This window comes from Haliotis asinina, chromosome 3, assembly GCF_037392515.1.
Source record: "Haliotis asinina isolate JCU_RB_2024 chromosome 3, JCU_Hal_asi_v2, whole genome shotgun sequence".
Classification (NCBI taxonomy): domain Eukaryota; kingdom Metazoa; phylum Mollusca; class Gastropoda; order Lepetellida; family Haliotidae; genus Haliotis; species Haliotis asinina.
Window position 1 is genome coordinate 34564636 of NC_090282.1, and position 26938 is coordinate 34591573.

General features: G+C 35.4%; 1 protein-coding gene across 3 annotated transcripts in view; it reads right to left on the reverse strand.

The window, feature by feature from the left end:
* Positions 1-26938, reverse strand: part of LOC137277864 (protein hunchback-like) — a 68329-nt gene that overhangs the window by 24563 nt on the left and 16828 nt on the right. The window contains exon 1 of one of the 3 annotated variants that reach the window (XM_067809835.1): positions 3824-3858. The exons of 1 other annotated variant lie outside the window; for it this stretch is intronic. In XM_067809835.1, coding sequence (XP_067665936.1) covers positions 3824-3852 — 29 coding nt within the window. In that variant the 5' untranslated portion in view covers positions 3853-3858. Of the gene's footprint in view, positions 1-2155; positions 2291-3823; positions 3859-26938 lie in introns of those variants that run through there. One more of the 3 variants, XM_067809832.1, reaches the window with a different exon arrangement.

Below are 26938 nucleotides of genomic sequence, written 5' to 3' on the forward strand. Positions count from 1 at the left end.
CTTCAAAGCCCTGTACACATGTTCCCTACATGTTTATGCTGTGCTACACTTCAAAGACAGCACTGGGCACTTCATGCAATAACATCAAAATAATGGAGAATGAAGTTTATGAATTTAGCAGGTTGATAAATTATGTATAACCATCATACAAATGTCTGGTGGCAGCAAAGGGTTAAAGTGCACTTTTGTTGCCAGGGTACTTGAGGGAATCCCTTTATGAATATTTCCCAAGTTAATCTGAGAGAGCATGCAATTACAAACACTCACAGAACCTGATTACATCACTACACAGAGCGGACACAGCATTCAACAGCTCAGATAATTGGCCAGATGTTAATTAACCCCTAAAAAGTGATTATATTCTTTCTGGATGACATGACTGCAGTTATATACCATCTGTCAGTGGAGGGGAAATGTGTTTAGCTCCCTATGGGTTAATCCTCTGATGTAAGGGCTTGAGCATGATCACTTTAACACACTGAGCTCACACAATATTCTTCAGCCTTTTCACAAACATGACATAATGTGGCAACATCCATAGAAATTGATGTTAAATATTTGGACAGTGTATTTTTGTGTTGGCTTTTGAAAGGATGATTGAAAGGATCAAATTTAGTTGATGTAAAATGATATTTAGCGGTTAAGGAAAAATCACAAAAATAAAGTCGATTAAATTTGTTGTCCATTGTGATAATAATCTTAAAATATGTGCAAAAACATCAAATGCATGTTTGTTTCCTTGTGATTATGTTAGATCATGCAATAACTACATTGCCTTTCAATTATTACTGGATTGACAGTTGCATTGTAACATATCACTCCTTTGTTGATAAGCAATTTAGATTAAATTATCACAACATGCTTTTTGTTAACTTTTTCACCATCACACAGATTAATAGGGAGACATTTGATATTTCCACATAATTAAAAACCAATTACACATCTGATTTTTGCTGATAGTTTGTGATATTTTTTTCCCAAACACAAGTGAGTTCCTGATTCTCATTTTTCATTTTTATCATGCAATATTGTGTTTCTTTATTTTCTAATGAAACAAGTGAATTTAACAGCTGACCTTACTACAAAAAATAATTATCAATACAATCATTTTTAGTCTTCCCCTTTAATAAAATTCATGAAGAATTTGTCATCAAGATAGCATGTAAATGTCATCTTAATTTTCCTTTCTCGGAATATCCAATCTGTCATGTAAACCTCTCGTATCTTTTACTAAATAAAACATATCAAATAGTGTTATCATCCATGACATAAATCCTAATTTAATACTGTGTACAAATTCATATTCATATGTACTTTCATAGTTATATAAAAATTCATGATTTATTTTCTACAATTTTCATGCTTTGACTGGAACAATTCAGCATATTCAAACTGTTCAACAGGCTTTATCTGACCTGCACTTAAACATACAATACAATATACATCTGTAGGGTTATTCCAGATGACATGTAAATATTCAACAATTAAAATATGTGCAAATATATTATTTTGCACATGTTTTAGTTGGAAATTCTTTACAATTCTTACATTTTAAGATTACACTACAGATATGTTTTTCCACATAATATTTTTTTAAAATATTAGCCTATTCTTTATCTACAGCTGCTGGAGCACTATTTAACATTTATAACAATCTAGTAAATACAAAACATACACATTACTAGCAATACAGAAATATTAACTGTTTGAACATTTTCATTTACAGCAGTTATAAAACTAATGCATGCATTTTAATTCTCTTATGTATTTTATATCAGTAGAAAAAACATATTCATATACACTAATTTACGTGTATGATTTTCATAGCTATGATATTCTGTGGAACAAAATAGCAGTAATTTGAAGTGTGATAACAGATGCCAATACTGCCACATTTTACTAGACCGTTTGCAGTAATGTCAACAATAGCAAATACATTTAATATCATTCAAATCCCCTTGAAACATTTAGTTGAGTCTTGAAAAGACTTCATGTTCAAGCATGCCAATGAATCCAAACAACTGCTAAAAACACTGACTCAAATAAAATCTCAAATAAACTCATATGAACATTAACATTAAAGTGAAGCATCCATTCACCGGACAACAAGAGTACTCTTCTGCAATGTCTTGCAAAGTAACATGATGATCCTTACCCATGCCATGATGTGTCTTTGCTGCTGTAGTCACTAAAAATGTCCTTCATTTTGACAGTGGTCAGTGTTTTTCTGCAACTTCCTAGGTCAATGACGGAACTGTCCAAGCTGTTTACATGGCACAATCTAGCCACTGGTCATCCACTAGATTTGCCTCTCTGACCATCCTTCCATCATCAGCAAGAACAAAAAAATATGTTTGAGTAATGTCCAGTGTTCCTGTCCAGAGACTGTAATCAGCTGTCCAGGCTAGTGGTCAGTCTTGTGTCCATCTATCTATCTCCCTCAGTCAGCCAGCTCAGCCCAGCCGGCCAACAGCCATAAATAATGAGCAATAGCTGACCACTGGCTAGTGACTATAGCATCGTATTCACCAGTGGTGTTATTGCAGCATATACCACACTGACTGACCACTGGCCTCCTGCCTGCTTGGCTATCTCTGCTGGTGTTCTTGTGTGGTGCAAGGCCAACACTTGTAGTAGTGGAATACGTGTTTTATTCCCTTACTGACCACTCGGTACTGACCACTGTTTTTAACGGAAACAGCTCTGTTGACTCTCTTTGGCCAACTGACCAGTGGTCACTTTGGTGTGCAAGGAGATAACAGGACCTTTCCAAACACAACTGAAGAATGTTTAACAAACGAAGCATATGACACCTTCTTTGCCTGATTAAGAATGAAATCAAAAGCCGATTGCGATATATCTACATCTATCTGCCGGAAAAGACGTCAGTTGACAGGATGCAATAGCTACTGCTGTACGATGCTACTCTTAACCGAATCACTCCACAAAAGGAAATATTTTTAACATCACTGCACTGACCAGTCACATGACTTCAAGCTGATAACAATATGACATAACCTTCTCTCTTATCAGTGGTCACTGCTCAAGTCAGTTCTACATTGTGACCACTACATTGCTCCAACCAAAAAACACCCCAGGACATGCCACTTGACCAGAACAAGCCTGATTTATTGCACCTTTATATTTACTGAAAGCAAACATTAACTCCACTAGGAAAAATCCCCAAATTACAGCACTCACAGTTAATCTATCACACCTACCCAGTTATTGTGGAGCCCGAGGCACGAATCACCCCTTGTATTGTTAGAGCTGGCTTCCAAAGGACCTATCATTGAGCTCAATGTAAATCTCATCTAGTGGAAAAATTGAAATGAAAAACTTTATAATGATGATCCACCCCATAGGGTGAAAATCTGCTGTCATGTAGACAGATGGTGTGGTGTATAATTATCTTACATACTGGCCCGTTTCCAAACCTATAGCAAGTTCAGATGGGAAAGTTTAACAGAAATATCTCATGTGCAGCAAAAAAAAATCACACATTCGAATTCCAAATCATACATGAAGAGAAATAAGTGAATTATATTTTAATGCTCTTTCCAGCTTCCTTTTTCCCTTTGAGAACACCAGCGGGTTCGTCAAATGCAATAACTTTAACAATACAAGAAACAATTTAAAAAGCTTCCACAAATGTTGACAAGAATTAATTCCAAAACCTCATTCATTTTTTACAGCGTGTAATACTCAACAGCTCTGTTAATTAATCAAGACAAAATATGATCAATAGCTGATACATAACGCAATGGCAGTACCCAGTAAACAAACACAAGTTACCATCAGTGCCGAACTTTCTTCTACTCACCATGCAAGTCCACTCCGCATTATGTCCATTTAGACGAATGTTCGTTAATGTTGTACCTATTGTCTATATGACTTGCTTGTGAATCAAAGATGAATTGATGATGAGAAGCTGAGCAAGTCGACTCATATTCAATACAGGCTCTTCTGTTATCCTCCCCCCACATAAAAATGCCTTTATATGTTGCAAATGTCACTCACTCCAGCAGACTGGAAGGCTTTCTTTGAAATATATGACATGATTCTATCCTACAAAATGTGAAATGGCCATTTATTTCCCTTCCATCAATTAGATGTGGAAACCAATATACTTTGAAGGTGAGACACCATGTCTTTCTCTTAGCAGATGGATTTCACAATTTCTATATTTTTTGACACTATTGTAAAAATGTTTATTAGGCCTGAAATTCTAGAAAGAGGGTACAGTGTCATCATGGTGAGTGGTCGTTAGAAGGACTTATAGTTACTGAGGCTAAAAATAAACAGAATCACAGTGGGCTAAATATTCATTTAATAAGGACTGGGCAGAGCAATGTCATTCCTAATAGAATATGTCAGACATATTCAAAGTCATGAAAACTCTAGAAATGAAACCTAAAACAATGCAATATATTGGTTTAGAGCAAATGTCGGTGAAAATGTAATTTTGCAAATTATTTCGTGTGGACATTTTCATTTTCCTTGTGTTAATAGACTAATAAGATATATCTAATGGCCAATACCCTACACGAGACATCTCAGGGTGTTTAGTCCACTAATTATACATTTTAGATGAAAAATATCAATGATAACATGTCAGTTATTGTTCCACCAGTATGATAAACTAGATAAATTAAATTAAAAATAGTACTGATTCAGTCAATGGAAATTCAAGTCTACACACATGAGGGTGTCATGAAGTTTATTACATAAAAGTTGCCTTGCATCAAATACTGACTTACTTCATAATCAATACTCTCTAATTCTGTTCAAACAAAACTGGTTTTAGCATTAAGACAACAGACTCTGGCTATTTCCAGGATGTCATATTAAATGAATTATATTTGATTTTTATGAAGACAGCACAAGACCTTATACTTATTAAAATGCATAAAGCATTGCATGTTTATATTAGGCACTGACAAAATGGCTTTACATCCAGTTTAACATGGAACTACATATAACTATGATCCATGCTTAATGCCGCTTCTGTGGCATTTGAAGGTTTGACAGAAGAAAATGCCATTTATTTCCTCAGAACAATGACTGTAAAAACATCAAATCCAACATATTCCTTCTTCTGTTGTTTTGTGTATGTCGTGCATATTCACATATTGGTTTTTCTGAAAATATCCTGAAATTTGATGAGAAACATATAAAATGTTCATATCAATATGAGAGTAATGTGTCAGCAAAGTATGGACCATTACTCGAGTTGGTTGTTATCCATCTCAATTTTGACTTGATTATTACAATGAATAATGTAATAAATACACATACAAATAATACTGTACACTGTTTCTGGCATATTATTATTTTATTTTCAATATATCCTTGGGACACTGACAACAGTGGTAATAACACAGCACCTGTTACAGTTTCACCATCAGAACACATACTTTTTTATTACTCCAAAGACATTTATTTTTCATAACATCAGTCAAATATGTTTCTCTACATTTTATATTTTCATCATTAGTAAATGTAAAATGTCAGTTCCAGGGCATAACTAGTCTTTGTTTGCCAATACAGATTTGAGTACAAGGCAAAATACCTGAGGTAAATATATGAATGGATCATTGAGCATCACTAATGACACCAGGTGTTCATATAAAGGACCACCTTTGTTTTCAGGACATATTCCCTCAATGATATTATCAATGCTGCTAAGAAACAACATCATAATAATACTTAACCAAAATATAATGTACCGTTGTGTGACTGAGTCATTGAAAACTTATAGAAAAAAAACCTCCTGAAGACATGAAATTCACACTAAAATCTAGTAAAAGCATGTATGGAGGAATATGTACTAACATATAGAGTTGTGTTTGGAAAGTTTAGAAAGAAATGATACAAACAAGTGATTATTATCAATCAAGCCATCACTGTACCTCATTGTTACTCATGTAGATATTTCAAACTGATGAAAAGAAGGCCTCACTTTCTCCATTTGTTGTGTAGAATGTAGACGCAACGCAGTCTGATATGACAAATAAGTTTATGACGGAAGATAAAAGTCCTTGAACACCACTCCCCTTACTTCTCCACTGTCCGAGGAACAAAACATATCACAGCTGATTGAAGCATTTTTGAGGCCCTGTTAGGGTTGCACCACTGAGGGAAACACCTGAATGGCCCAACCTTCATTCTCCAAATATTATTTGCATGTGAAAGAAGATCTTGATGTTTGTGTTCAGATAACGCACTGTATTTATGCATAACTATAGGAAATATAATGGTAAATTGTTTCATCAAGTGTTGGATGATTGATGAAAAGAGATTATCACAGTTGTTTTAGGAGTCTTGTGGTAATAAGAATGTTTTTAGCTTCAAACTATTGTATATTGCTCAAGTGAATTACAAGACACAATATTTAAACCACTGTGTTTCTGAAACATATAGATTCCTTAGAAAAATAACAATTTGTCAATATTCATAATATCTTAACTCAAAAAGAAAAGGAAGAATGTATATCACTGTAAGAACAATAGGTACATATCCACAGTTACTTTCTACCATTTTACCTGAGTATCATTACTTTATAGCATTATCTTTCTAATGAAAACGTAATACAAACGGTGTAACATAAAAAGGTTTTATAAACAGTTGCTATTACATTTAATCTAAAACAGACTCATGAATGAGCAACGTTATCGCTGAAAGTGGGTCTCCTTAAAGTCTAATTTTGAAGTATTTATGTTTTTAGTGTCAGATGAATGGTGTTCCTAGTTTCAGAAATTAATTATCACATAACAATCTCCTAGGCATCATTAGAAATAACACTGACATTTCAATTTTTATGGCTTTGCAACAATATCAGTGTGTCATCATATCAATTCTTTTTACATTTTGATATTCCCCTGGAGCTTTTCAAACATTGTTATTGATATCTCAAATACAAATATCAAATAATCTTCAGTGTAATGGCTGTAGGATGACAAAATTCTCTGGTTCAACTATGATTGTTATCCAAGTTTTATCCTCGTAACTGTGGTGGTTCATATAATCCCTCCCATAAATCTGATTAGTTTCATTAAGAAACAAATACATACAGTTATTAAAATCCCACAAAATATTTTTTTACAGCTGAAATAGGTTTTGTTTTCCTAATTCTGTCATACTAATGTTATTACATTGTTTGGGGTAATACACTTGGTTTCGTAATCACTAAGTTACATGCCATTTTAGAATTTGAGATTAAAGTTACTTTCAACATTCTTAGCTAGAACTTGACAAGACAACTCCCTCAAATCACTGTCTTCTGACTATAATGGAAGATGAAATTCAATCCAAAAATATCAGTTTCGGCAAATACAGGTATGAAGTATTCACAGATTAACCTGCAAACTTTAACCCTTACACAAAACAATGTCAAAGTACAGAGTGTGCAGCTTAATCAATAACCGCCGAGACTTCTATTAACTGTAACATTTCCAAACCCACACAGGCCTCAAGTGACATCATAGACCGAAGGAACCTTGGACTCAATCAGCACGGACAGGCTTACACAAAATAGGATATACACCTCTTAACAATGGGATATAGACCCTTATCCCTGTTTTTAAATGCGTTATCATCAGACTACCATATTTGTAAGGAGATGGAGGGCAGTACGAAATCAACATGGGTCAAAGGTTGTCAGAAGATGCAACAGGGAGCGACATCCCTTGTGAACTGTATTTGTTTCCGAATGCTATCACTTGTTTTCACCTCTTAAGTGTTTATTTCTCTTTGGGACATGCACTGTCATGTTCTTTATTGTACTGCCAAGTGTTTTGTTCCAATAACACGAACCGGATTTAAAACTTAGTTAAGTGAACTAATCATCAAAGTCAGCTGTTTATGTCTCATACTGTTGCATAAGCATTGCCATGTCTGCTGTAGCCTCACCTTCCCACACAACAGATGGGAGTGCATAGTAATCTCGTTAGTTGTCAGTTCACTTTACATTTATTATAAACACAGTTAAGCATAACAATATCAAACTTACATCTGTTGAATATTTTAATTTCTTTAACTGATCCATGAATGTTCCTTTAATGTGTACATATATTTATAATTTCAATTGTAGTTGAAGTAACTCATGTGTTGGCTGTCTCTAACACTAAATAATGCGAATAATATTCCAGGTGGCCATAAGTTTGTTACAGCATGGTTTGACTGTATATTAAATGTCAATAGTTAATTACGTACTTTTCAAAATGATTTGATTACACTTTACATGTTACAGATCAGTCAGAAATATCTATAAATATGCATTTGAAAAAACAAAACATTCAGCTATTTAACTCCTACACAACCATATGGAAATAATTAGGCTCTGTTTATCAAAAGAACAATGAAAAAAAAATCAAATGAATAAACCGTACCTTTATCCAGCGAAACCAGTTGAGTGAGAGATAGAGCACTGATTGTGAAACACATGTGATATCAGTTGTAAGTATATCAGTATCAACATCAGGATACTCGGTTTGGTCACGTTTTTTTCACCCTGTGACACGTCAAAGGTCAGTGAGATAATGTACCTGAATCTTTCCCTATGATGGGAAGTAATTATTTGTATTGCTGACCTGTACTGAATCACATTTGCATTTTACATGGGTGTTGGGATTAAGAACATCAATAACATGCAACATGCCAGTCAGATTAACCTGAAACTTTCCTCGTGGTTATATAACAAATTTAAATATCTAATTCAATGATTTACATTTAATCTTTTTTAGTTCTGTACCCTTCACTGCCAAAAACATACATTCCCACATTCACTTCAGATTTTTATTTTGAACTTGTAAATCTGTACGAACATGTACATTTCAGAATAATAAAAACATCAACGAAATTACTATTTATCATTATCAAAAGAAATTATTTGCTCTCACAATCGACTGAAACAACAAAAAGCATGAACACATTTTCAAACTGTTCAAAACATTGTTTACAGGATAATACCAGCTTGTAAGCTGTATATATAAATATACCCTAAGCAAAACAACGCACATGCTGGGGCAAGATAGCTGGTTTATAATCAAGATTTCAGGTTTATAATCAATTTACAAGTCACTCTATACTGACCTGCGATTGACCAGGCTAAAAATATGTCAAGAGGTGACTGAAATCCTATAAAACAGAAAAACAGGAAACAGAGAGAATTCGCTAGTGATTATAATTCTGGGGTGTGTGTACATATTTAAACAAATTGTGACACTTGCCAGAGAGAAGTTACCAGAAAAAATTTGCCTGGCATGTGATATACTGATGATATAGCTCAACTTGGCTAATAGCTGGAGTTTATTGATCTCTTCCCTGACTCATTCCCCTCTCTCGGACCAAACACTCCTCCCAAAACATAATTTATTAGCATATGTCAGATGACCACACCGGTGGAGGGAATGTGCCAGATATGGGGTTACATTTTTAGGCAGCATTAAAGCTAGACTGGCTTGTCTGAACTCATTTTTGTAAATGAGTAAAGGTAGTTCCAGCTAATGGCTCACTGAATAGAAAATACGCACTTACATGTACAAAACAGTGCTCATTTAGAAATAGTTATTCTATGAACTTAATATACAACAAATCTTTATCAAACGCGCTTGAAACAATTTACACAGTCTGTCGTACAGACCCTGAACTATATATATCCAAGAAAGCCCACGCTAGTCTAGAAAATGTGGCAAGTCTAGCTTTCCATAGCTTCAATGAAAATGAAGAAAGTCTCAGGGCTCCATTTCATTATATTATTTTTTTTCACTATGAAAAGTAAAATATGTTCGTTCATTTCAGAGATTAGCTGTTAGTCTACAATTTACACAAAATTATCAAATTATTAGCATTTGTTAATCAAACTTATTGATAAAAATATCTTTTCTAATAATCCCTTTTCAAAACTAACTGAAAATGTATAAATGTATGTTTCAGTGCTGATAAGGTTTATGGCAGACACCATAATCTATCACACATTCAAGCACTATAATCTCCCACCTTCCAAACATTCCAGCATGTTGATGTGTAGATTTGAAGTATAGACAATCATTAACTCACATCATGCACAATTATTATTTCCATAGTCATACAAACAATACAATCACAACAGAGCTGCTCTCATTACATTCACAATCCAGAATAAATCTCTATCTACCAATTCAAGCTTCACATTAAAGGACACTAGAAAGTTAAGATTAAACATAATCACCATAATAGTCCCTGAAAAGGTAGTTCAAAAGGCCTCTTCAATACTAATACTCAATAAGTACCTCCTTGTCTGTTTCATCCAAATAAACCACTCAAACATCACTATGTCATGTTTTCATAACACATCATATCCTGTAACAGCAACAATCAACAGGTTTTTAGCAGGTCCGTTTTTAATGGCAGGAAGTCTAAGGTCCTCTCCACTCGGCCAACACTATTTTTTCATCTCTTTGTTATTAATTCATAATTCATACTTCATCTGTACTTGAAAGGGTAAAGGGTTTTCAAGTGCTCCTGTGCAGCAAAATATCAAAATCATTCAGTGCTAGCACCCACTATAGAATTCTTTCATAATAGGGTTCACAGCAATCGTGCCATGGGAAAATTACCAAGTAATGTCTGAAGGAAAATTGTTGGTGTAAACTGATGTGTGCTTTGTGAACTATGGCAAAATGTTAAATACCAACAATGTATTTTGAGATGCTACTGGCCTGTCATCAAAGTGAGTCTCCTGGCCACAGAAATTAAGAACTAAATGATCATAGGTAACATTGTACATGCACCAACACTCACAACAATCTCGCCAGACATTTTTTTTCCACTTCTGTTCATTGTAATGACTTTAGATGGGCTGCCCCTTTACAACATACTGGATTCTACTGTTCTCATCACGGGGGCACTATGGCATAGTTATTTTTAATTATACTAGACTTATTTGTTTTAGTTTTGTTTTGTTTGTTGTTTTTTCTTCATTTTATTTAAATAACATGCAAAAAAATGAATAATGAATGAAACTTTGCAGCATTATAAAAATCAGAAAAGCTCATAACTCACGCAGACTTGAAACTTCAGACAATGAAATTTAGATCTTCAATAGTGATATTCTTTAATATATGCTTCCTAACAATAGAAAATGATACAACCGATGTAGCCTAACGGGAGACAATTATCTTACAACATTCTGTTATGTATAGCTGTGTAGCTCATGGTACATTGGCCTGTGTTAACAATAGCAAGTTGTAGGGCAGCCAGCTGACTTTATCAGGGAGAAATCCATACAACTGATAAACAACTACTCCACAACAAGTTATTTCCACAGTGTGGGCAGGTTCTGGCCTGTTGGGGTTGGCCCCCCCTACCCCCAGGCCCGGCCCTGTCAATAACCATAGTCATGTGACTGTTAAAGAAACATTGCTGGCTTCAGTAAAAATGTCAGAAATACCTCAATTGTGTATCATTTACATGTAAAGTAGGAAAATGGTTTGGAAAACAAGTACAGTCATGAACATGTTTTCCACTGTCATAGAGCATTCACATGATCATTGATCAAATCTCTCATACTGCACTGAACTAAAGTATTTTCTGAACATATACATCTGAATCTGTACTGACTGGACTTTTGAAACTACATGTAAAAAATTAAAATGACAGGCACAGTTAATTTCTGGTTTCACTTTAGTTGCCACACACCTGAGTTTCACATAAAGGTGGATACGTATTTGTTTAGACAGTCATACATGAGTCACACACTGATCCTCATCTGTACCTGGGGTGGTGGGGTAGCCTAGCGGCATAAAACTCACTCACTCACTCACTCGCTCACTCACTCACTCATCTGTACCCTACTCTCAAAACTTGTATGGTATTGTGATGAAACATTTAAATAACATTATGCCTGCTTACGTTCATATGCATGACACCCACCAATATTTCAGTATCACAATACTCAGTACCAGGTTTCAGTAATACACTTATCTGAGAAGAAAAGACTCACGAAGAATAAAATAGTTCCTTAGGCGATATCTACAAAACCCTGTCACCTTATCCTTATCCATTACTCAGCACAAAATTGCAGGGATGTACTGCATATTGAAACAAAGACCCAATCATCTTAATTCAGTTAGAGTGATTTTCCAGCATGTATCAGCTATAGGTATGTGATCTGGAAGAGGGGATAGAAGGGAGGGGGTAGCTGGGGGAGGGGTAAATGGGGGAGGGGAGGAGATGTGTACCAACAGACAGATGTAAGGGAGGAGGAGGAAAGTGTAGAGGAAACCCAGCAAATTCCAGCTGATTCAACATGCATGTGGTGAGATGGATCACCACCCCTACAACAACAGACAAATAGATACAGGGAGGTTTAAACTACATCATAGAAACATTACCTTCAGTCAATAATTTAAGCATGTTTTTTATGGTTCTCAGTACAACTGTATCCTTATAAGCATTATTATGTTTAATCCTACACACAAATTCAGGTGTCAGCCATCAACCCTTTTGGAAATTATGACAAAATATCCATACAAAAAACAAATTACAACTTTTATGATCTTTAGCAGACAGAACTAAATCGATAAGACACACACAAAAAAGGTAAAAATACCTAAACTTTAAGCAACAATTTGTCTTCCAGTTCTTTGTTGTCTGACATTTATGGAATCCATTTATCTTTCCAAATTCAAACAAATGCCTATTTTGAGCATGATCAATCGTGTAACAGTACATTAGAAAAGGTCATCTTCATCAACAATGAGAAAAAACCACAATTATAACTGACACCAGAACCCTGCATTTTATGTCTTCAAATAGATTATCTGCCCATAGATGCCAACATATTTTCAAAACAGCAGGACAGATAAGAAACCATTCATGATGTCAATAAAAATCTAAAAGACTTCAGAATTTATTTGTTAGCATTATTCAGAGCATGTAATATTCAGTGAAAACTGAGAGGATAAGCATTTTCAAATTGAGGATTGTGGGATAATCCAAATTTCCCAATTATCTATACCTGTTTTCTTAAATAATGGTGTGAATGATCTTTGAAATACATTGCTCAACAAACAGTGGGAGAGTGAGTGAGTTGAGTTTACGCCACACTCAGCAACATTCCAGCTATATCGTGGCAGTCTGTAAATAATAAAGTCTGGACCAGACAATCCAGTGATCAACAGCATGAGCATCAATCATTGGGATATGTTGACGTGGCAACCAATTCAGCAAGTCTGACCATATGATCCCTTTAGTCGCCCCTTATGACAAGCATAGTTACCTTGGGGTGCTGAAGATTATTCTACTCTGAATCTTCACCGGTCGCAACAAATAACTGAAAGCTACAATTACTTATCATTTCAGTTTTGAGCGTATGTATCAAAGGATTGATATGTCATCAGTATTTATGATAGCTGTGTTGTATGTTAACATTACCACATGTTTCTTTTAATTTTGACAAAATATTTGATATAAATGACAGTAAGCATATTGGGTATAAGTCTATTTTTTATGTTTAGACATGTTCATACAAAATTAATGCCATGGATAGGAATAAGCTGAGAATTCTTTTGTCTGAATGTAAAATTTAAATGTAGTTATATGGAACATCAGATGAATCTATGATATGATAACTGAAAGTAAAAACATCACAATAGCTTAAAATTACACAAAGATTCACATACCAACATGACTAAACATTAAAGTAACAAAACCTTGCAACTTAGCACTCCTCCACTGAGGCCAAAGAAACTGTTCTTTGATATAAAAGTCACCATATCCTATCAAAATGTCAAAATGTACCATTACCATACAGCAGAAATCATAAAAACATCATGCTATGTAACCAGTGGAAAACACCTTACACTTCAACACTAAACACTGACATGAAAACAGAAACACATTTAAGAGTCAAATTCATCTTTGGATCATATTTCAAGTGATGCCGTAGTAATACAGCTTTATGACATTCCACTATCTACTGCAATACAGTGCACATCCTACCTTTATGTTTCAAAGAACCATGTAAAACACATGTCCATTTCAAGACCAGGCTGGTGACCCAAAGTTGGTCAAGATCTAACGTGGGCAAGTTATAAGCACCATATCCTGTAAGCCCTGACCCACCAGAAAAAAAACACTCGAGCCAATAATAAAACGCTTAGCCCTTGTCATAAAAGCTATTATTTTCCACTTGAAAAAATATTACAGCAATTAAAACAGCTGACCTCCATAGGTCAGTCTACCCTGTGGCGACATTCTGGGCACAATGGAAGTAGGTTGGGGCTTGTTCCAGTAAATTATACCATGTGGAGAGGTAGCATTACACAGAAATCTATGAATTTATTCATCAAGATCAATAACCTGACACGGAGGGTAAGTGAATGAAATGGCCCAGCCTGTTCCTGTGGACAAAAAAAGATGACAAAACACCTGACCTGGAGTTTTAGGGCTGAGTAGGGACCTCAGTGAGTAAATACACATAGACAGCGCAAGCCTGGTTTCAACAGCTGATAAACAGGCTTGCTGTGACTTCATGCTAATACAGGTTTTTTACCGCAGTTCGTGCAGTGCAAACAGCATTAGGAGTCATGAATGGATTGTAATGTTTTACAACTTTTCTCACAAAGAAGTGCTGAATCACATGGCTTGCCTTCTAGGGGACATCAGTTACAGGAAAACAACAGCTAATAACAGTGCAGCTCCCACCAAGAAAACAGAGACCAGTTCCTAAAAATCTTGTCTTGTTATCGGATCACACAGATGCCCCTCATACTTGAAATAATATCATAATCTGTTCTTACACTGAAATTCCTTTACTGTAAAATCAGTGTAAACTCTCATGCTTAATATGGACCTGCGGAAAGTAATTAAAACATTATCATCCAACATGAATTCATATTTCAAACTCACATAGATTCAACTTTTGTATCTTTTCAAGCCCACCTAAAACCTTTTCATAATTAAATCCCAATCCTTTCTTGCTGTCTACCCTGATATGGGATGCCTACTGTTTCTTGGCATTGATACCCAATTACACCTAATCACATGGGTTAAGGGTTTCATTCAATGCAACCCACCCCTTCGCTATGACACAAAAACACAATATCCAGCCACCTGATCTGAAAGTGCGATGTTAAAGGGTACTTGTATTGAAAGGGACTGTGGTGGGGAGAGCCATATTTCCCCTTCTCTGTCTCCCTGTGCTTACCTGTGGAAGGTTAACGAGGCTGTTCACCACTACGCCTGTCAGATGGGCAAGGTGTGGCTCCCTCTCATGTCAGAAGGAGCTTTTTATTAAGGGTTGTCAGTGAGAAAAGGTATTTCCCAACATAGGATATTTTGTGTGAAGGGGTTGAACATTTATTAGAGGGAGTGGTCTGATGAGACTGAAATGGGATCATGAAAAAACAACACAGATAAAAGGAGAAGGGCAAAAAAAATCTTACATGCATTAAGGGATGCATGAAACAAGAAACATGATCACATGTATTTTAGGGGGCACCGTAAAACTGTAAAGTGGGTGTGTCATTACAGCCCTAAAACCAATATCACCCACACCAAGCAGATGCCTTATAAAAAACAGTTACATGTCCTTCCAAGAAAACCTAATGCCTAGAAAAGTATAATTTGTAATTGTCTTTCCATTCCACCAGGATGTGACTCCTTGCCAATGCCACACACAACGTCCATCTTATGTATGCACAATACAATCAAGTTTTCCAAGGATTTATTTTCAGCCAAAGAAATCAGATTGAAAACAGCCTTCCTTTACACAGAAAGAAACAAATGAAAGCTATTATCTAAAGAGACAGGTTAATGGGTGCTCAGGAAAACTAGTTTTAATCATTGATGTTTCAATCTCTGCCTGCAATTCAGCCAACCAAACAAGAATTCTTTTCAAAAAAGTTTTATGTGTACGCACTTAATGACCTGAAGTAAATAGATTCCAAAGCAGTTAATCTTCCCAGAGGTGGCTACAGACAGACACTGTTTTGATGAGTGAATGCCACTGTGTACACAACTGCACCCTCAAGTCACAGTAGAGCTGACAACAAACTCAATCAAATTGTATCGGACAAAAGGAAATGGTCATAAAAATGGGCAAGCTTCTGCTTTGTATGCCATGTTATCAATTCACATGAAAATGAATCACACTTCTTTTTTATACTTGAGATCATAAAGCTGTACACTGTGTTCAGTTAGGTTTACTGAAACATTCAGAGTGTTATTCATTGTGTGGATGTGAAGACAACAGGATAGTACAGTATGTATGGTTTAATAGTTTAGAACTTCAGTGTTTCAGGCTGTAATTTTATTTGTTCATGACTGGACCACAGTACAAGTGGTAACAAGAGGGATAGACTCAACCTCATTCCACATGTCCACCAGTTTGTAGTTCAATACTGCTTCGACAAGACAGAAATGACAGACACTTATCAACTTCCATTCTTCAGTAAGAGAGTCAGAGAGTATTTGGGTGAGAAATGGGTTTCATTCATTGAACCCATGTGGGAACTTGAACCCAGGCCCTGAGTGTGACCAGCCAATAGTTCAACTTCTAGACTAACCCACAGCCCTCCAGTTTATAGTAAATGTGACGCTTTGAGAACCAGTATAGTATTATAGTCCTCAAATGCAATTAATCAAGGAGAAGGATCATTACTGGATATATTTTTTTGTTAGCATGAATTAATTATCTTGTTCCGTAACGTTAGCAAGAATTTTGAAGAGTGAGTTTGTATAATAGTTGACATGCTTACCCTTTAAGTTGTAGAATCATGGTGGACTGTTACGGTGCACTTACCTGCAAAACAAACAAAAAATAATTAGGCAATTTTCAACATAAAAACAAAAAAGGAACAAACACATAGAATAGTGTTTGTCTGAGCGAGTACGTTTTTACATAACTTCCAGCAATATCACAGCAGGCACTTCACACATTATATTCATACATGAAATAGAACCCTGTTCTTTGGCATAAGAAGCACAACCTTAGCTACAAGGCCACCTCATCACCTCTGTCAGCATATTTTCCTCCCTCAAACATGGAATAACTACCAGATAGGATCACCCCTGTATGGATGTGATCCTTTGCCTAAGCAGAGAAATTACACTGTTTGTAGTCTACCTAATGGCAGCCACAAAGTACCAGTGCCATTGCATCCGAACGCCATTAACATTCTATATCTTAATTATGATTGTCAATTCCTTGGACAGTCATGATGCATGTGGGTTCCTTCAACGATAAGTGGGTCATCCTGCAATCCCTGGCTGCAGCAGTTCACCTGTTACCCTACATGCACCAGGAACTGCTACGTCACTGAGGCACGTGTTGTACACATTGGATGAGAGGTTACCTGAAGCTCTGGATGAGGTGTGACATAGAAAACTAATAACTGTACCTATGGATCAGCTTACAGAGTCAATGTCATGATGGACAAAACAACACATGAGTTTGTACTAACTGATCGTGATTCAGATCTTTTTTAACATTTTAGTAGATCTTAAATGGCTGATTAAGTATTTATGATCAAAGTTAATAACATTCAAACTGTTTGGATTTTTTTCTGCCTGTTTTTGCCTTCCAAATGTCATTTTCAAGGTATTTTATTTTGGCTATTAGTTCCAGTCTGTCAATATATTCTGAAAATAGATATTCTGTATATTTGTCATATATCTGGCGAGATGTATTTCAAGAGCTGGCAAATAAAGCAGATATTTTTAATGTTAATAGTTTTATTGACAACTACATACTAATTTGTCCAAATCAAGGCTTTACAAGCTTCTTCAATGTTTGGACTAAAAATCAAGGCTTTTCAATCCTGTATGAACCTTGAAAATAGAGACAGAAAGTTTTGTAATGCTAGGTTAAGTTGCACTCTAGATAATTATTCAGAGGACATTTCAAAATTTAAATGGGGCGGTGGGGTAGCCTAGTGGTTAAAGCGTTCGCTCGTCACGCCGAAGACCCGAGTTCGATTCCCCACGTGGGTACAATGTGTAAGGCCCATTTTCTGGTGTCCCCCGCCGTGATATAGCTGGAATATTGCTAAAAGCGGCGTAAAACCAAACTCACTCCCTCCCTCAAAATTTAAATACAGTTATGACAAATATATCCACATCAACTCCCTATTTTGTGTTCCGATGTGTTTACAGATGGAAAATTGACCTGCCTCTGCCTGTGTTTGTGATGGCTATCACCCTACAAGCAGGATATGCTTACCTTTTCACCAACAACTCATATCATTACTATTTTAAAATGGGCACATGCATGACATAGTCAGAATATACTCAGCCTTTGGCAGAGGTTTCTAAAGAATAAAGAATGGTTTTGTTACATTTATTGACATAAAAAAATCATTTTAATGACACCACTCCCATCACATCGGAAACAATTAAAAGTACACATGTACAGTGGTGGAATAGTAAGAATTGCCATATTCTGTACACCTTATCAAGTGGCAAATATAACAACTGTATTAAATTGATTACAAGGTTTCGGTGACATATGTAATTTGAACAAACAGTGACTCTGTGTAGTTCTGTCTTGCTATAAAGGTTATAATGACACAGCAAGCAGCTGGCACTTGTAAAAAGTCACTACTTCCCAGAAAATCTACTATAATCAATATATACTCACCACCATGTACTTTTTTATTGTAATATAGCGATCATATGTCTTATCACCTCCTCTCCAAAACATCAGCTGTGATGGATCCATAAACTTCTGTTACAACCACACTGCATATTATAATGAGATCTCTTAACTGGTTAGATATACATTATGACATTAACAGAGAACCAAGGCCCACTGATCTCAAACATACCAAGTACCAAGCGTTTCAGTCTTAGTCAATAAAAGGTTGTATCAAGACTTACTTAAATTCTGTGCCAAGTGTTAAATTCTCACTGTTTACCCACATGCCTTTCTTTTTCTTTCCACAGAGTAAAGAAAACATATTTGTATCTTTTTCACTTTAAGGAAGTCTTAATATGTCACTCATTCTGCCAGCTCAATGGTTGTACACTTTACAAGCGATAGAAATAAGTCATTGTGATCAATATGTTGCCAAGGACAGTACAGGCCTCAGTAGTGATAACAATGTTTGTCAGCAACCTCCAGTCCCAAAACCCTGCCATCTGTGACGGCCTGTTTCTCTTGTATTGAGTTTTCATCATGTTAAAAGACAAGTAAGTTCAGCAAATGTTTGCATTGCTTTTCTTCATCTCTTCTCTTGTTTATGGAGAAATGGGGGTTGGAAATCTTTGTTGCTGTATTAATCAGGGATTTTCAGAATTGTTCTGATCACAAATACAAAAGTGATTTTAACTAAAACTAAATGATCATCCCATGTAGAAATGCACTTTTGCACGAACATATCAAAAATAGTTCATCAAAGTGGTATACTCCTGACCAATCAAAATCTCTAGCTTTACTCAACAGGCACCAAGTTGCTATGGAAACATGCTCCATCTTTTATTTCCCCCATATTAATCATTTATAGTGGGGGAAATGGTAGGATGAGGATTGGGGGGATTCCACCAATAAATGTCATATGTGGGTATTTTAGGAGACATTCCCAGGTCAAAGTGAAAAGAAACATTATCACCCTTTACCCAGCAATTGGCCAGGGCAGGACTCAGGATAAGGCCAAAGTGATTTTTGTGTTAATTGCCACTGTAATTACACATGCAGGCATGGTCAAGTGGCATTTGCAGAATTATTTTTCTCATGTACTTGACCGACAAATAAACTCTGGACTGACCACTCTGAATCCGGAAACAGTGATAGGTCATTAATATTGATTCAATCAAATTTTTGCTTCATGTCATTTTCATATTCTTTCTTGTGAACTTATTCAGCTTTCGACAAAGTTGTGGTGTCTATCATCCGATTAGCTCACTATAAACCAGAAAACAGTATGATCTACAATGTACTTATGAATTTGTTTCTTTACATAATCTTTTATTTGGCATACATTAAGTATCCATTAATCCATATAATAAGTAGAAGGCATCAATAAAGATACATGAATTAAATTTCTTGGGGGTCTCTTCAATGTTTCAAATTAAACAGATTAATCTTAAAGTTTCAGAATATAATATCACTGCCTCAAGAATTTATGTATTTTTAATGAGATGTGTAATTTCTCATAACGAAGACATATTTCAAAGGTATTTCAATAGTTCTTTTATTTTCTTCAGTATTAAAGTATAACTATTAACTAATATTTTGTCTCAAATTATCCTTAAATGAAGCCTGTTCCTCCATAAACACCTGATTGAACACTTGTGTTTATAACTTATTAGTACTAATTCATTTCTGAATGGCTCCTACTCTTGACATGATTAAGCTACATTTATATGAATGTTACAGCGATGAATCTATCATTGATGAACAGCAGGCTTTTATTTAATAAATCACCAAAATATGACCAGGCAGCTCAGCACCAACAGGTTGTGCAAAACAACTTCCTTCACTACATTTAGAGTATAATCAGCTATACAGATCTACAATCACCAGATTTACATTGTGTGTGAGTTAATGTTTTATTTAATGAGGCATACTTACAAATAATAAACATCTGTTCAGCCAGTTTTGATAGAAATGGTTCACTGGCTGGAACTGTCATTATGGCATACAAATCTCATTACATTCTGTACTGCTCCTCTTTCTGCTGATAGACTTATTATTTGGAACCTGTAATTTTTCGCTGTAATGTTTGTGAAATCTGTTACAGGTGTAAATATATCACTGCATTGTTTCCTCCTTTCATCTGTTCCATATGTTCAAGCTATAGTCCCTGGTTTTCATTACCAGGCTTTCTCGTACTTAATGAAGAGAATTTAGATAACCGAAATAGATAATTCTATAATTCTCCTCACACGTTTTACAGATTAATGTAGAATCCATATAGGATATATCTGTTGGGAAATATATGTCCCAGGTAACTTTTTATACTTCGATATGATCAGTTTACTCTGAAAATGTTCGATCTCGATCAGTGTTCTCTCAGTTTTACATTCACAGTTTTACAATGAGCTGAACATTTGTTGTATTTTTGCTTTTGTTGTTTAATGCAATTCAGCAAAATTCTTTAAATGCATCTCACTGGTCCTGTATACACTATATATTTTGTTTTGTAAATCACATTGTCGTAAAAACGACACTTAAGGTAGACATATTGTCACTCATGTGATGAAGAGGAAAGAAGTCACTCAGAAATGTCATATTGTTAATAATAAAAAAGTTGTAAATCCATGCAGTATGTTGTTGTGCAATTCAGCAATATTCCAGGTATCTGGCATGTACTGCATTTAACGTTTTGAACATGACATATTATTCATCCATTAACAGCAAATACCTTCAGTTAATGTGTCATTTACAAAAAAGCTCAAATGGAGACAATTTTTTAGAAAATGATAGCAAAGATTTACAATGCAAGTCTCAAGAATTAAGTTCTCTTAAAACAGGAGTTCACATTGTCAATCATAGAATTTCACTGCTACAAGAGGTGTAACAACCAAGAATACAAGTACAGCTTTAGCTTGTCAAATACAACAAGCCCTTTCCCTGTGGGTGACTACCCTCATATATACCATTCAGAAAAGGTAAGGGATATTGGATTTACAAGGCAGTTCAAATACAAACGATGAAGCCAAGGAGGAAACAGATGATGAAGAGAAATTAAGGAAAAATGTGACACTTTATTCCATTCCTTTGGACATGTTTCATCTGTATGGATATATATTACTTTTTATCATATGCACTGGCACTGACCAGTGGCATGCTTGCAAAAATGAATACTAGTATCCCCTATTTTTTTGAACGGTATAATAGTTAACACTGTTTGTTTCACAGACAATTGATGGTGATCAATTTCAGGCGCTGATATTACATGTTCATATTGAACTATAACATGCTCTATAATTAGTCCAAAGTACATAGTTTTATAAAGATATTTTTTTAAACATGCTCTCTTATTTGATCTGTAGTCAAGTTAACAGTCATCTATACACCCTCCAGAAAGAGTCATGTTGGCTTTTAGAAAACACTGACATCTGTACATGTCAATAGCTCTTGGCATCCAGCATGCTGACACAGAGAACATTTATCAGTTTTTCTTAACTACCGGTACTCGAGTTTAAAAGGACATATTAATAGGTTTCTTGGGCATAGGTTAGTTAGAAGAATGTAATCTTAAAGCTAGTATTCATGTTACAATTTCATAATTGGACTTTTGAACCAGCTATGCATGTCATTAATATTCCACTACTTAACAGATGGTATATATTATTACTTTAGTTATTTAACTGTAGATGCAAACATCTACGAAGGACACAATAAATTATTGGATGTTCATCACATCCAGCCTTTCCATCAGACATACCCCACCTTGCATGATATTACTGACCTAAGTACAGATGAAGAAAAGTCTCTATGTTCCGTGCTCTCAATACTGAGGAAATACAATCATATATATAGTCCAACAGAACATGCATGTTTTATGTGAATCACATCTGTTAAAATGTAAACTGATGCCTTGATAAGTTTGATATACATAAACAAATTTTAAAATTCTTCCAGTTTCTCATTTTTTATCATTTGTTGTGATGAAAACCTAATCACAGTTTCAGTGTGTAAAAAAGCAAGAGTTCAATATGAAGAGAAGCAATGTACAGTTTTCCTAAAAACCCAACACTGTATTCATTCAAAAACATAGCATACGTTTCTGTGAGTTTTTATTTATTTATTGTAGATGTCCTTTCATCCCTGTGTTCCCTTTGTCCTTGCAAACAGATAACATATGGATGGTATACACCATCATAGCACATTAAGCCATCTTCTGGGTTCAATACATCCATATTGATAAACACACCAAATACAAAAATGGGGGTATCAATGAAGAATTTTACTTATTCATTTTCTTCCCAAAACATATGTCCTCTGAGTGAATCCTGTAGGGTCTACTGCTAAACAACTGGTCATTATGTCTGCAGTGGACAAAATACTTCATTAATTATTTACTGGCATAACAGATCAGGGCACCACTGAGCTCAGCTCCTGTGAGGGTGGTATTTGACATCTGCTGTGACCCGCTCTGTGCTAAAACACTCGCAGCATGATGGACATGGCTCGTGATTAGTGCCCATTATCTAATTGCAAGTGAGCTTTTTTCTCATTAATTTCCATTATCACTTGTTGTTTGTCAACCACAGAGGCACTTCCCACTCACTATTCATTAAGGTTAACACTTGTTATTTTCCCATTTACACAAAAAGAGATTCAGCATGACATTTTGTTTGGCATTTGAATGCATGCTATCATATTTTAACCGATTCTGTCAAAATCCCCAATGTCAATTCCATAATGTTATTTCCATGGACAAAAAATTGAAGTATCTTTGAGTTGTTATTAAGTTCGTCGTTGAAAGGCATAAATTGTTCTGCATAACAAACTTGTATTAAAAATATACTGAGGAAAAGAAATACATGAGCACTGTTTTCATGGAAGTGTTCCTTCATTTATTTTCAGATTACCTCCCACAGTGCTATTCTCAGCTAGTGATGAAAACTGGAAAATATTAAATGAATGTTTGAATTTTCCTGTGTTCCCTTAATAGTTTCTTTCAGTATATCTTTAAAAACATCACAACTAACAGCAGTAAAGCTGTATGCTCAAAAGTGATCTTTACCATATTCAGCATCTCCGTGATCACAATTTCAATAATCCTTTCACATAGTAAATCAAATTGGCACAATTATCTCATTGATCCAAAGGGCACCTGCAAGCTAATATTCTGCATGGTGTTACCCATTTTTCCATAAAGCATGATGCTTTCCCAGAAATTCAGTAATCTGCATAAAATAACCAAATTAACACAATAACACAAATGATCTAAGAGGCATCCACAGGGCAACTGCTCTGCAAGGTGTTTCCTAGTCACAGATTGGGCGAAGATGCCAAGCTTGAGACACCTCAGGGTCAGGGGTCATCTGGAAGAATTTGCTACGCGTGACACAAGTGTGCTAGCATCCCTCCATCAACATCTGCCTAAGCAGCCAACAGAAGAATGTGATGAAAGAAGCCGTAGGCTGACAGAGAATGGTCCCACTGTCCACAAAAAGCATCTCAAAATATTACTTGCATAACAAGAAGATTGCCTTGCAGTTATGGCTGGCTTTTGTTGGTTTCTGATTGGCCTGGAATTTGTTGATTATTTTCTTTATATCAAATACTGTTTGGCTTGTTTGGTCCCACACAGGCAGTGGGCTGGAGTAGCCAATTCAGGGTCAGATCAGGGCTGCCATATAGAATTTGTTTATGCTTGGATCAGAGATGGGCACACAGAACTGGAACTTAAAACAGGAATTTGAAGGGTTATTTTAATGGACACTTGAAAATAATGATCCAATTAAAATTCATGCTTCAAACACGAAAGAGACCACTAGTCAACAATGGATGGCACCCAACAGAGATGAAAACATGCCAAATCCTTACTGACCATACAAGAACTCTCTGCCTTGTTATTTAACGTTATCTGGACACAAATTGCATGTCTTCCTGTTCAGTTTCACATGAGCAAGTTGCACTAGAGGGTATTACACTCTGAGAGCACAATTCAAATATTTTTGTTCCAATGAAGTAAACTGTTTTTTTTCCAACAACATAAATGAGCATGTTTACTAAGATTAGCAGGTCAACGATAGCAGTCAATCACTGTTTCAGCTGACATGATTTTTTACAGGCATGAGAGAAGCTAAACATCTGCACACTTGAAAGAAATATATTGGGACATAAATGACCACCAATGTAGTCTACAGCAACTTTATCACCAGAGACGGTGGAAAAAATCCTGTGTCAGTATTTTGGAGTATCATCAGTGTCTAGACCATGCCATGGTCAGAATCAATACTTATAATTGGTGGAACACCTCACAACTAAATATAATTTGAGGTGATCCATCTTTGCATCATGAAACTTCAACACATGATAGAGGATCAAAAAGTCTACCCACATTCATCAAAATTGGAAAAGAATATGGACCGGTCAAATGTATAGAGTCCAGACGAATTCTGTCGAGAATCAATAACATTGTTGGCTTTATTGAGAGCTTGCACACTTCTTTTCCATGGTGCAAAATAAGTTGTGAGCAGACGCGAGGTTGTAGCACCTTGCGCAAAGAAACCATTTAGAAACATCGGGAGGGCCATCAAAATGCAATGATTAACTTACAGCAGGCTCAAAACATGTTACATTTCAATATAATAAATCCCTGTGGTGGTCACACAGCACAATTCACCTCCATCAATCTTAGTGTGTGTCCCTATCCTAACATATGATTGGTGGACTATTGGCAAACCCTACTCTAGAGACTCTCACATGACGGCTACAAGGCTGATTTCGCCCCTCGCCGACAGACATACCCAAACCTCCTCATTTCCAACCATTAAAACTTTCTTGATATTAAATTATAAGAACTTTTAGGACCTCTGACTATAAATCATTATCAGGCTAATCAGTGCTACGAAAGGTCTGCTTCGGCAATGTGAGAAAAGATAATGACAACACTCTACCACATGCAAACATTCTTTTTCCAAAATTTTACAGAAATCATTATATTTACAACTTCCAAACAGAATTTACACAGTATAAAAGAAATGACAGCAAATAGCATTATCTAACACATAGTTTCATTACTCATTCAGGAACTTTTAACAAGAAATGAAAACATATCACATTAAATATTGATGCCTGCAGCACAAACATATCTTAAAACACTGATATTAATTTCATTAATTCCTGAATATCAAACCATGCTCAACAAAATAATATTAATATCATTGAGACTGGTATCTGTCAAAATGAACTTCAAACTGTGGAATTGATTTTCAGTTTGCCAATATAGTGAAAATACAGACCAGGAGACCGACCAGCTGATGCCTATGAAACTTGAAAATCCATACCTCAAAGGAATCACACAGAGTAAAGTTAAGCATCCTAAGATAATCGAGGCTCAATGCACACATCTATAGGCAACATCTTTCTGACCAGCTAGTCAGTACATCTATTTCTGACCACATTGTGAACTGCACAACCTTGTAATGTTATTTTGAACATATCTACAAAAACACCATATGTTGCTGGTGAATACTGATGTATTCATGTATGCTTTGGATCTTCGTTGACAGACACAAGAAGTATTGACCATGGAGTACCAACTGCCTTTCATATTCCTTTCCTTGTAACTGGGCGGTATAACACATTGTTATACCATGCATTACTCTAAGTTCCTCTTACGATTTTTAAAGTATCTTATTAGAGATAGTGTAGTTCTTTAGTAGAAATTCCTCAAGGATACAGAATGGGTTTTGTAGTGTGTATTTATTTGAGGTTTAGGTCAGGGATGAGAGAAAATAGTTTTTATTTTGTACTGTGGTTAAGCATGATAGCATGTACACTTTGACTATGTTATTGATTGTTTAACCAAGACATGAAATGTGATATCGATAAAGACAAATGGTGTGCAGTTGACATTCGTTCTACATATTGAATTGATTCTCTATGATCAAATGACAAATATATGCATAAATCATATTTCTCATAGTTTAATGACTGAAAAAACTTCAGGTTGTTAAAACTCAACATTTCTGTGCAATTTTGGTTTCTAAAGTATTTTGATTTCTAAAATGATGCTAAACAGTTGGGAGAAAGATTTGAAAACAATGATAAATAGCCTTCTATTAAAAGTATAAAGTAACCATGCCATATAACATTTCTTCTCAACAATGATTGTAGTTTATGGCAGACGGTCAATTCAGATTTTTTATTATATATTTCATAATTCATCATATAGGAACTTCATCATCCTACAGTTGTAGCATAATAGTTTCTCCTCATTTTTTGATATTCTAACTGTAAAAGAAAACTAGTAAGCAAGGATCAACAACTATC